General features: G+C 44.4%; 1 protein-coding gene across 1 annotated transcript in view; it reads left to right on the top strand.

Moving 5' to 3' along the window:
- The window catches only part of LOC130123365 (nucleoprotein TPR-like), a 64,384-nt gene that overhangs the window by 15,186 nt on the left and 35,964 nt on the right, over positions 1-13,234 (top strand). Inside the window, exons 9-16 of the mRNA XM_056292503.1 lie at positions 2,529-2,616; positions 3,897-4,034; positions 5,034-5,128; positions 5,295-5,492; positions 7,471-7,578; positions 8,093-8,316; positions 12,503-12,666; positions 12,947-13,065. Coding sequence (XP_056148478.1) covers positions 2,529-2,616; positions 3,897-4,034; positions 5,034-5,128; positions 5,295-5,492; positions 7,471-7,578; positions 8,093-8,316; positions 12,503-12,666; positions 12,947-13,065 — 1,134 coding nt within the window. The remainder of the gene's footprint in view (positions 1-2,528; positions 2,617-3,896; positions 4,035-5,033; positions 5,129-5,294; positions 5,493-7,470; positions 7,579-8,092; positions 8,317-12,502; positions 12,667-12,946; positions 13,066-13,234) is intronic.

The raw sequence follows: 13,234 nt of genomic DNA, 5'->3' as shown, positions 1-13,234 counted from the left end.
AGGAGAAGATGTCCCAGAAGTTAATGAATTCAAGTACTTAGGATCGACAATACAGTCAGAAGGCAGTGGTGAGAAGGAAGTCAAGAAAAGGACACACTCTGGGTGGAATTCATGGAGAAATGTAGCCGGAGTACTTTGTGACAACAGAATGCAGTTGAGGGTAAAGGGCAAGGTGTACACATCAGTAGTCAGCCCTGCCATGTGCTAGGCTACGGAAGTAGTGACATCAGAGAGGTGAGACTCTACATATAGCAGAGATGACCATGCTGCGTTGGTCCTTTGGAGTAACTAGAAAAGACCGGAAGAGAAATGAAGATATGAGAGCTACAGTACCTTGCAAAAGTATTCAACCCCCTTTATAGTCATCACTAATTTCTGGATTATAAAAGATACTCACACATCTGTTCCTGAACAGTATTTTTGTGAAGCCATAAGCTCTAACAGCATGTCCCCAAAGCTGAAATAAGTTATGTTTTGCCGACTTCTAGTAAATAAATTAAAAACTAAAATATAGTGCTTGCATAAGTATTTAACCCCTTGTGCTCTGAAAGCTCTAAGTTTACACAAATGACAAATTATTCCTAAAACAAACTCAGCTAAACACAATTGGACATAATTAGTGTGCACCTGTAAGATATTAAAGTAACAGTCTCGTTTATGGGTATAAAAAACACTCTGTGTAAAGTTCATTAGCCGGGCGTGAACTCCATCAGAAAATGAAGACTAAGGAGCATAATACTGAAGTAAGAGACAAAGTGATTAAAATGCAGAAGGCGGGAAAGGGATACTAAATAATATCCAAGTGTGTGGATGTCCCGCGGAACACTGTTGGATCCATTGTCAGAAAGTGGAAGCTGCATCACACCACCCAGATGCTTTGTAGGACAGGCCATCCCTCAAAGCTAAGTATCCGAGCAAGACGTGCGCTGGTGAGGAAAGCCACAGATGATCCTGCAGTCACTTTGTAGGAGCTCCAGAGGTCAGTGGCTGAAACTGGAGTAAATGTGCATGAATCAACCATATCACGGGCTCTCCATAAATCTGTCCTGTATGGGAGGGTGGTAAGAAAGAAGCCGCTGCTCAAAACTATGCATATAAAAGCACACATGGAATTTGCTACCAAGCATGAGAGAGACCCAGTTAGGATATGGGTAAAGGTTTTGTGGTCAGATGAGACGAAAGTTGAGCTTTTTTGGCCAAAACTCGGAAGTGTTATGTGTGGCTCATGCCCTAAAAAACATCCTCCCTACAGTAAAGCATAATGCTATGGGGTTGCTTTTCATCTGCAGGCACTGGGAACATTGTTCAAATTGAGGGAAGAATGGATGGAGCTAAATACAGGGAAATATTGGAAGAAAACCTGTTGCAGTCTGCCATAAAACTGAAGCTTGGGAGAAGGTTCACCTTTCAGCAGGACAGTGATCCTAAGCACAAGGCTAAAGCAACAATGGCATGGCTCAGCAACAAAAAGATGAACGTTTTGGAGTGGCCAAGTCAAAGTTCAGACCTCAACCCCATTGAAAATCTGTGGCACAGACTGAAAATCACAGTCAAGAGGCACCAACCCACAAGACCTGTACAAAGTCTGCCAAGAAGAATGGGCAAAAATTACTCCAGAAGAATGTGCAAAACTTGTACATACTTACTCCAAGAGAATCATGGCTGTTACTGCAGCAAAAGGGTACTCTACAAAGTATAGATATGTGAGGGTTAAATACTTATGCAAGCACTATATTTTAGTTTTTTAATTTATTTACAAAAAGTCAGTGAAATATAACTTATTTTGGCTTTGGGAACATGCATGGGTTCACAAAAATTATGTTGTTCAGGAACAGATGTGTGAGTGTATTTTATAATCCAGAAATCAGCGATGACTGTCAAGGGGGTTGAATGCTTTTGCAAGGCAATGCACATTCAAGATCAGAGAAATGGATGAGAAATCAAGAGACAAGATTTAGATGCTTTGGACATGTACAGAGAGGAGACATGGATTATATGGAAAAGAAAGTATTGGACATGGAAATACCTGGCAAAAAAGGAAGACCAAGGAAAAGATGGAGAGACCAGATAGAGGACGACATGAGGAGGGTTGGACTGCATGAGAGGGATGCGTCAGACAGAAAGCTATGGAGGACAAAAATCCGCTGTGGCGACCGCTGAGAAAGCGGGAACAAGCCGAAAGACGAAGAAGAAAGAAGACGACAAAAGTGCTGCAAAAATAATGGTTGTGTGGTTTCAGTTTTTGTTTCCCATGGTGTGTAAGCTCAATTGAAACTCTTGAGTGTAGTTGCACTGGGAATGAATTAGTTCACTTTGAGCAGACAGGATGTATACGTGACATTTCCAAGCCCACTTTTTCTTTTCCAATCAGCAGAAACTGTTTAGAGATGACATTTGTGTCGTGGCATGCAGTGATTACAATACATGCAATTATCACAGTGGATTGTTTAAAAAGGTATCCTTTGGTGGTCCATTCATGACTTCAGCTCCTGTTGTGTAGGTGTGTGATGTCTGTGTTGTCCCTGCAGGAGGCTGCTTCATATGCTGAAAGCAAGAACCAGGAATTGAACAGAGCAGTGGAGGAGCTCACCAAGTTTGTCAAAGACACTGGAGATGGTATGATTTTTGTATACACATACACGGTCTCCTCTAATACAACACTAAATCCAGGCCAACTTTATTATCCCTAGCAGACGAATAGCCTGGAGGGGATAATAATTTAGTCACATACATGCATGTGTCCGTCTGTCCGTCCGTCCGTCCGCCCACCTGCGGCTAATCTCACAAACTACAGGACCTATCAGCCTAAAATTTTATGTGCACAGTTATGACTGTATGATGAAGAACCTCTCATGGTTGCAGTGATTCCAAACCTTCAAAAAACATTTATTCGTGCTATCGCCGCTCCCTCTCTGCATTCACTCTCTAGCTCGCTCGACCAACGCTGCTCTGTCGCTGCCCAATCTAAGCCAACTGTACGCATGTGTGACTCACATCTATGGTTGACTTGGATCGGGCAGCAACATGGTCAAAAGTTATTAAAAGAATTTTGATAATCCAAATAGTGTGAACGTTATAAAGGAACTACTTCCCCTGGTTTGCAGTCAAAACAGGAAGTGTTGCATATTCTTGTTGCTGCCCGATCTGAGTCAGCCGTAGATGTGAGCTGCGTATGTGCGAGCATAAATGGTTTACCCAGCTTTATTATATTATGAAAATAAAGACAGGTTAGGGTCAACTCTTTCGATTAACAAAAGTATAACGTATTGACATTATGTTCACACTGCGAACAAAATCTGATGGACGTCCGGGTAGCGTAGCAGTCTATTCCGTTGCCTACCTACCAACACTGCAGTCTCCGGTATGAATCCCCGTGTTACCTCCAGCTTGGTCGGACGTCCCTACAGACACAATTGGCTGTGTCTGCGGGTGGGAAACTGGATGTGTATGTGTCCTGGTCGCTACACTAGCACCTCCTCTGGTCAGTCGGGGTGTCTGTTCGGGGGGAGAGGGAACTGGGGGGAGTAGCGTGATCCTCCCATGCGCTATGTCCCCCTGGTTAACTCTTCACTGTCAGGTTAAAAGAAGCGGCTGGTGACTCCACATGTATCGGAGGAGACGTGGTAGTCTGCAACCCTCCCCGGATCGGCAGAGGGGGTGGAGCGGCAACCGGGACGGCTCGGAAGAGTGGGGTAATTGGCCGGGTACAATTGGGGAGTAAAAGCGGGGAAAATCCAGGGGGAAAAATCCTCATCAGATGTATAAGTGGATGGTTTTGCTTTAACAAGCAGTGGCATCTGACTTAAAACTCTGGATTTGGCCTCATTTTAAGTGTGTTTTTGCATATTGACGCCGGTCTTTGTGGTTGATGTTGTCTTTTGTCTTGTTCCTTGCAGCCAATAAGGGATTACAGAAGAAAGTGGAAGAGGGGAAGGAGCTAAACGAAAAGCTGGAGGCTGAGTTTGGAGAGAAGATCAAGAAGATGGAGAAGGAGCTGGAGAACGCCAACATGAAGGCTGCTGGCAAACATTGCTGTGAGAGGATGCTCACACACTCACTGACCTACTGGCTGACTTTTAATTAGAATACTGAACATTACAGGGTTTATACCTAGATGGATATATACTATATATATAAAATTATATATATATATATATACACACACACACACACACACACACACACACACACACACACACACAGGTAGTCCCCGGATTGCGAACGCCCGTACTTACGAACTGACCCCGGAAAGCCTATTACAGTGGTTCGTACTAACGAATGGATGGACTACTTTGTGCGACGCTCAAAAACACTGCGCTTTATAGGCAGTTTGTCGGCCCGAGGGAGAACACCACACCGTTGTCACCATTTTAAGTCGGATCGTGTAAACATTAAGTGCGTTGTCTTTTGTCTTGAAATTTTCATGTGCTTACCCTCGTAATCATGGCTCCAAAGCAAATCTGATGCATGGAAGAAAAGGAAAACGATCATGACTGAAACGAAAGTGGAACTAATAAAGCATTCAGAGAGAGGTGAAACGCTTATTGTTTTGTTTTGTTTTTTTGTTTTGTTTTTTTCGTTTACCCGGGGAGGCGAGCCCTGAGTTGGCTCTTGTTTCTGGCATCAAACGGCCGGCCTCTACCGCTCGCGACCTGCTGCCGGGACAATGGCAGGTGGGGAGTTTGAAATGTAAGAAATGTTTCTCAAGTTTTTTATACCTGTACACACATTCTCTCTCTCAATCATAAATACTGTACCATAGTTAGATTTATTGTTATTACTGCGTTATTAAATTCATGACGTTTTAGGTAAAATATATACCATACACTAAAACAAACAGTTGACTAATTCACGCCAGATGTGAACTGTACGTAGCTGTTCCGACTTACATACAAATTCGACATACGAACAGACTCAAAAACGGAATTTGTTCGTAACCCAGGGACTATGTGTGTATGTGTGTGTGTGTGTGTCTGTGTATAGTGTTTGTGCACATGATAAACTCATCCTTGAAAATGTGTGTTCTTGTGCAGGCATTCCTTCTTTGACTGAGGAGCAGCTAGACACCATGTGTCCTTCGGCAGCTGCCATAGCTGAGATTGTCAAGCCCGGTATGAAGTTCTTTGAGGTGAGTGTATACATGCTGTAACACCACCATCCATATTATAGGATGGGGGACCTCTATTAAGTGTTCTATTATGTGAACTGTAAAGTTCAGAAAGTTTAATGTGATCACAAGATGACCATTGCCACTGAAAAGTCAAATTGAAATAACTGCCCAACTCCATCTTTAGCTGTATAACGCCTACGCCGAGTGTCAGACCAAGCTCCAGCTGGAGAAACAGGAAACAAAGCGCATCAGCAGGGTGCTGGATGAGATTGTCCTGGAAGTGGAATCTAAGGCCCCCGTCCTCAAACGGCAAAGAGAGGAGTATGAGGGCATGCAGAAATCCATGGCATCGCTGTGCAATAAACTGGAACAGGCCAGAATGGTGAGGAGAGGGAAAAGGGATGTTTTCATGTTCAGTGTGAGCCTGTCAATGGAGAAAATTTCTTGGGGTTAATTCTTTTTTCTGAGATGATCTGATATGCATCAGTGCATGTATATAGACCTATGAAAGACTCACCACTCCTGTCACCACAAATATGTTAACATATTAACACAACTCTGTCTGCTTCTCATAATATTGAGATAAATTCTGTTCCAATTGCTATCCTTGCATTTCACCTCAAGCTACTTGCTGCTCTTTCAGGCAACTTCTTAGGTAGGCACAATTGGCTGTGTCTACGGGTGGGAAGCCGGATGTGGGTATGTGTCCTGGTCGCTGCACTAGCACCTCCTCTGGTTGGTCGGGGTGCCTGTTCAGGGGGGAGGGGGGGGGAATAGCGTGATCCTCCCGTGCACTATGTCCCCCTGGTGAAACTCCTCCCTGTCAGGTGAAAAGAAGCGGCTAGCGACTCCACTTGTATCGGAGGAGGCATGTGGTAGTCCGCAGCCCTCCCTGGATCGGCAGAGGGGGCGGAGCAGCGACTGGGACGGCTTGGAAGAGTGGAGTAATTGGCCAAGTACAATAGCCTGGGTGCATAAGATGGCATTGTTCAACTTCCGACGTACGAGTACTTGCACAAGAACTTCCGGTCTAGTTTGTTGAGAGAAGAGGTGGCTTTGTTTTACACTCGATGTTTGCAGGACCTCCCTAAAATCATGATTAACAATGTACATTGTATCATGAGTGCTTCCTCGGTAGCTCAGACGAGCAAAAAAGAAAGGGGGTTTAAGGTGTATATTTCGAGCTACATCAACAACTCCGAGGGTGAGTAATGGCATCATTAGAACTATGCTAGCGCTAGCTAGCTAGCTGGCAGGGGCGATTAAATGAAACGGTACAAATCAGACATACCCGGCGTAAAACCGAATGTCCTCATTGGAACCTGCAAACGGCCTCAGGCTGAATTTGGACTGTAGCTGGACGGTCTCTAGTTGTTTCTGGAGCACTTCCATTTGTTTCCTCATTGACTCGTTTTGGGCCAGGGCACCATCCAAAGCAGCAGGATTAGGAGCCACGCAATAGTCATGCCATGCTCTTGCAGCCAGCTGCTGACATCCATCTCATTATCAAAGGAGTCCAGAGCTGGCAAAGGGGCGACAGCAGGGCGCTCCCGCACACCTAGCCTGGCTGCCTCGGTGCGGGTTTAGAGTACTCATTCCGCGCAGTGTGGGGACAGCTCCTTTCTTGAGCCCCCTTAACACACCCGTAGCTGGCACAGCGAAATCACCTGGTTCAAAATGCCGACGACACACTTTTGTACTCTTGGTGATGGTAAACACATCCCTCCGAATTGTCACTATCCACTTAGCTCTTTCCTCGCAGTTACAAGGGAATTAATGGAAACTTAAAAGAGAATTACAGCGCGCCGAATTCACACGCTGTGGCACACAACAGTGCTCAGTGGAGCCGGATTCACAGAGTTGATACTTGAACGCCCCTTTTTGCCCTGTTTGATTCATTGATTTTTCAGACGAAATTAAGATTTCGGACGGATAAGTTAGCAGCTAACTAGTAGGACGTAAGCATCCGGTTGTACCGGAAGTTCTTATGCAAACAGACACACCCAGAGGTTTGGCAGTGCGACATTAATGCGCCGAACCTATTGGGGAGAAAAAGAAGGAAAATACAAAAAAATCTTAAGGTACAGTTAAACAATGTAAGTAATCTTTATAAAGTGACTTTTTTCCGAGGGTCGATTTTTATTTTATTATGTTTGACACTTTTTTGCTCAGATAAATTGACACTTAACTGTTTGGATAGAAACAAGAAAACCAACATTAGTCTTTGCTCTGGTGGAAATCCTTAAAATATATAAACAGAATTAAAAGAAAAAAATTAACCATGAACCTTTACTCTCTTTTTAAAATTTTACGGGAGTTGTTGGTAAAAGGTGTGCATGTTGTTTCAATCTTGTCATTAGGAGATTCACACTCTGCAGAAAGAGAGAGAGGAGGCCAAGCAACAATGCACTAACCTGGAGGGAGACAAACGGAGGACGAAGAGACAGCTGGAGGACACATCTGCCCAGGTGAGCACACTCTCTCTCTCTCTCTCTCTCTCTCCTCTCTCTCTCTCTCTCTCTCTCTCTCTCTCTCTCTCTCTCTCTCTCTCTCTCTCTGCAGGCTTTCTAGTAAATACACATCCAGTTCTATCTAAACATAATAATGTGCAGCACTTTCAGGATCCAAATTTCCACGTGTCTTTGGACTTGACAAGTTAGCTCAAGTATGAACAGTCCCTTACTGTAGTGGTCCAACATGGCAGTATAGAGGTACATTACTTAGCCAGGCACAGGATTAGAAACAAGACAGTCAATACAGTGAGTTACAAAGAGAGCTAAGCTAAGATGGTTGCCATGTGATCACCATGTCCAACATTGTTCATCTGTAGTATCAAAGTGACTATTCACATCTGCAGTGATATTATCTCAAAGACTGATACAGATGAACAATTATTATCGATGGTATGATTACAGATGGTGTGATTACAGTCCTGTCCTTACTTTATTTGTCCCTGCCTACCTCGCCCACCCACCAATCTAGTTGTGTACCCTCCTGGTGGAGCTGGAAGAGGCCAAGGGAAGTCATGTGACCAAGGAGGACAGCAGCACCACTGACGTCTCCTTCTCCTCAGAGGTCGTCAGCGCACGCCAGCTAACCTTCCGCAGTGTGGAGGAACTACAGAGGCAGAACCAAAGCTTGCTGGGAAAGCTGAGAGAGCTCGAAGAGGAGAGAGAGAAACAGAAGAATCAAGTAACGTCAGCACGGTAATGGATGAGTACTACCCATACCAGAACTCATTAGACTCAGCAAGACTGCAGTTGAAACTCAAAACTTCATATTAACATAATGCAATATTCTGTTACCATGGTACTTTAAATGTAATTACTACCACTACTACTGCTCATAATAAATAAGGCTGAGACAGAGCCACGATGTTCAAGTTTCTTCAGTTATACAAAAACTCCAACTCGATTGTGAATGAAGTAGTCATGAGACAAATGTCTATAAGATTCCTGAAGCCCGAAGAGATGTCTTAAAACTGTTTTAGTCTGAACCAGCTGTCAAAAAACCCCAAGTATTCATTTTGTACTGATATGAATCTGTGAATGACAAGCATATCTTAGACTAATCATTTCCGTGACAAGTACTGTTTCTGATATCACAATAGATGCTTTAGTGTGGTGTATGTCTATGTAGCACTATCCAAGAAGGTATGACACTTAGTCTGCTTTTCAAGTTTGTGACTGTTTTGCAGGTGACAAATATTTGACAACCTCACATATTTAAATTACTTTTCATTTTTTATGTTCTGATTTTGTTTTAATGATGTTACCTTTACTCCATATATTTCCCCCCCAGATTTTGTGTTAATTCTAAAAGTCACAGTGAGCAGTGGAATAACTAAGTCACATTTGTGGTGATGAGAAAATTACTACTACTACTACCTTTGGCAGCTCCTGTTAGGGGTCGCCACAGTGGATGATCCGTTTCCATCTCTTCCTGTCCTCTGCATCTTCCTCTGTCACGCCAGCCACCTGCATGTCCTCTCTCACCACATCCATAAACCTCCTCTTTGGCCTTCCTCTTCCTCTTCCCTGGCAGCTCCATATTCAGCATTCTTCTCCCAATATACCCAGCATCTCTCCTCCACACATGTCCAAACATCTCAATCTTGCCTCTCTTGCTTTGTCTCCAAACTGTCCAACCTGAGTTGTCCTTCTAATATACTCGTTCCTAATCCTGTCCTTCTTCATCACTCCCAATGAAAATCTTAGCATCTTCAACTCTGCCACCTCCAGCTCCACCTCTTTTCTTTTCATCAGTGCCACTGTCTCCAAACCATATAACATAGCTGGTCTCACGACCATCTTGTAAACCTTCCCTTTAACTCTTGCTGGTACCCTTCTGTCACAAATCACTCCTGACACTCTTCTCTACCTACTCCACCCTGCTTGCACTTTCTTCTTCACCTCTCTTCTGCACTCCCTGTTACTTTGGACAGTTGACCTAAAGTATTTAAACTCATCTGCCTTCGTCACCTCCACTCCTTGCATCCTGACCATTCTACTGTCCTCCCTCTCATTCGTGCATATGTATTCCGTCTTGCTCCTACTGACTTTCATTCCTCTTCTCTCCAGTGTATACCTCCACCTCTCCTGGCTCTCCTGAACCTGCACCCTACTCTCACTACATATCACAATGTCATCCGCGAACATCATAGTCCACGGAGACTCCTGCCTGATCTCATCTGTCAACCTGTCCATCACCATTGCAAACAAGAAAGGGCTCAGAGCCGATCCTTGACGTAGTCTCACCTCCATCTCGAACCCATCTGTCATTCCAACTGCACACCTCAACACTGACACACTGCCCGCGTATATATTCTGCACCACTTCTACATACCTCTCTACCACTCCCGACTCCCTCATACAATACCACACCTCCTTTCTCGACACCCTGTCATACGCTTTCTCTAAATCCACAAAGACACACTGTAACTCCTTCTGACCTTCTCTATACTTCTCCATCAACATTCTCAAAGCAAACATCACATCTGTGGTGCTCTTTCATGGCATTGAAACCATACTGCTGCTCGCTGATCATCACCTCTCCTCTTAACCTAGCTTCCACTACTCTTTCCCATATCTTCATGCTGTGGCTGATCAACTTTATACCTCTGTAGTTGCTACAGTTCTGCACATCGCCCTTATTCTTGAAAATCGGTACCAGTATGCTTCTTCTCCACTCCTCAGTCATCCTCTCACTTTCCAAGATTGTGTTAATAATAATAATAATAATAATCATTTTATTTCTATAGCACTTTTCTAAAACAATGCCACAAAGTGCTTCACAAAAAAAGACAAAAAAAAACCATACAAGGCAAAAACAAGAGACCAAACAAATAAGAGCAAAAACAATAACAGCATAACTAAAAACAAATATCAAACATTTGTAAAAGCTTTCATAAAAAGAAACATACTGCAGACAAAAAATCTAGTTAAAAACTCCACTACCATCTCTCCTAAACACCTCCATGCCTCCACAGGTATTTCATCTGAACCAACTGCTTCTTCATAGCTGCCCTCATTTCCTCCTTGCTAATCTACCACACTTCCTGATTCACTATCCTCACATCATCCAACCTTCTCGCGCTCTCTCATTTTCTTCATTCATCAGCCCCTCAAAGTACTCCTTCCACCTTCTTAGCACACTCTCCTCGCTTGTCAGCACATTTCCATCTCTATCCTTGATCGCCCTAACTTGCTGCACATCCTTTGCAGCTCGGTCCCTCTGTCTAGCCAATCAGTACAAGTCTTTTTCTCCTTCCTTAGTGTCTAACCTCTTATACACCTCACCATACACCTTTTCCTTTTCCTTTGCCACCTCTCTCTTCGCTTTATACTGCGTCTTCTTGTACTGCTGTCTACTTTCTTCATCTCTCTGATTATCCCACTTCTTCTTTGCCAACCTCTTCCTCTGTATACTTTGCTGTACCTCCTCATTCCACCACCAAGTCTCCTTGTCTTCCTTCCTCTGTCCTGATGACACACCAAGTACCTTCCTAGCTGTGTCCCTCACTATTTCTGCAGTAGTTGCCCAGATCTGGCAACTCCTCACTACCAGCCAGTGCCTGTCTTAACTCCTGCCTGAACTCCACACAGCAGTCTTCCTTCTTCAACTTCCACCATTTGGTTCTTGGCTCTGCCTTCACTCTCTTCCTCCTCTTCGTCTCCAAAGTCATCCTACAGACCACCATCCGATGCTGCCTAGCTATGTTCTCCCCTGTCACCACCTTGCAGTCTCCAATCCCTTTTAGATTGCACCTTCTACATAAGATATAGTCCACCTGTGTGCACTTTCCTCCACTGTTGTACATCACCCTGTGTTCCTTCCTCTTCTTGAAATATGTATTCACCACAACCATTTCCATCCTTTTCGCGAAATCCAACACCATCTGTTCTTCCACATTTCTCTCCCTGACACCTTACCTACCCATCACCTCCTCATCACCTCTGTTTCCTTCACCAACATGCCCATTGAAGTCCGCTCCAATCACCACTCTCTCCTCCTTGGGTACACTACCCACCACTTCATCCAACTCACTCCAGAATTCTTCTTTCTCTTCCATCTCACACCCAACTTGCGGGGCATATGCGCTGATAACATTCATCATCACACCTTCAATTTCCACCTTCATACTCATCACTCTGTCCGACACTCTCTTCACCTCCAGCACACTCTTGACATACTCTTCCTTTAGAATTACCCCTCCCCCATTTCTACTGTCATTCGCACCACGGTAGAAGAGTTTGTACCCACCTCCGATGCTCCTGGCCTTACTCCCGTTCCACCTGGTCTCTTGAACATACAGTATACCTTCCTTCTTTCCATCATATCAGCCAGCTCTCTCCCTTTACCAGTCATAGTGCCAACGTTCAAAGTTCCAACTCTCACTTCCACACTCCTACCTTTCCTCCTCTCCCGCTGCCTCTGGACATGCCTTCCCCCTCTCCTTCTCCTTCGCCCAACAGTAGCATAAGTTCCACCGGCACCCTGCTGGACAACAGTACCGGTGGCGGTTGTTAGTAACCCGGGCCGCGACCGATCCACTAATGGAAATCTGATTTATGATCCACATATTTGATTTGGCAAATATTTTACGCCAGATGCCCTTCCTGACACAACCCTCCCAATTTATCTGGGCTTGGGACTGGCAATGAGAATGCACTGGCTTGTGCATCCTCAGGGTTGGGTTGGTGATGAGAAAACTAAATGGGCTAATAAAACCCAATTTGGTTTTGATTCTGATTATTTGGCATTTTATGTTCTGGACTCATTGAATTAGAGGGAGATAAATGGTAAATGTTTTCTGTATGGGTGGAGCAAAGCATTGATCTTTGGATTTAGAATAATATCAACAGCTCACCCTGGTGTCCTGTCTCTCTCCAGGGTGTCAGAGTTGGAGAGCACTGTGGAGCAACTGCAGAAGGAGATGGAGCAGCTGAAAGAGCAGAGGAACCAGCAGAAACAGCTGGCGGACTCTAACGCCAGACAAAGAGACATGTATAGGATACTGCTGTCACAGAGCACTGGCCTCATCCTGCCCCCACAGGGTAATATCCCAAAGCACATTCCATGGTTTCTGTAGCTTCGGCTATGTAGCCAAAATCTCAGAACACCACATCGTAAGCTGTGTTGATCTTGCTCTGTGAAATCACCTTGCTCACATCACCTTTTGCAGAGCCTAATATTCTGGTTGATAATAATAACTGTTCCAGGCTTACCCAGCGATCTCCAGCTGAGCAGCCATTATTTCCTGAGAGACAATGCACAATAATATGATGTTAAATCATGGATCCTCTTGCCTCCTTTTCTTTTTCTGTCGATGTTCAGATCCTTCCTCCAAGGCCACTCAGCCCTTCCCCTCAGGTCCAGCTGTTCGCTTCCCTCCCCAAAGAGCAGCGGCTGCAGAATCAGCACAGACTGCGCAGGCTAAAGCTGCATTGAAACAGGTAGATGCGCATGTGCACGTACACACACACACACACACACACACACACACACACACACACACACACACACACACACACACACACACACACATACGCAAGAACCATTTTGTATACATGGTTATCTTGTGAACTTGGAAAATCTTAAATGAGCTAACTATTCTTTGGATCT

Source organism: Lampris incognitus, chromosome 14 (assembly GCF_029633865.1).
Source record: "Lampris incognitus isolate fLamInc1 chromosome 14, fLamInc1.hap2, whole genome shotgun sequence".
Classification (NCBI taxonomy): Eukaryota; Metazoa; Chordata; class Actinopteri; order Lampriformes; family Lampridae; genus Lampris; species Lampris incognitus.
The sequence above is the reverse complement of the archived record's forward strand: the minus strand, read 5'-3'. Positions and strand labels throughout refer to the sequence as shown.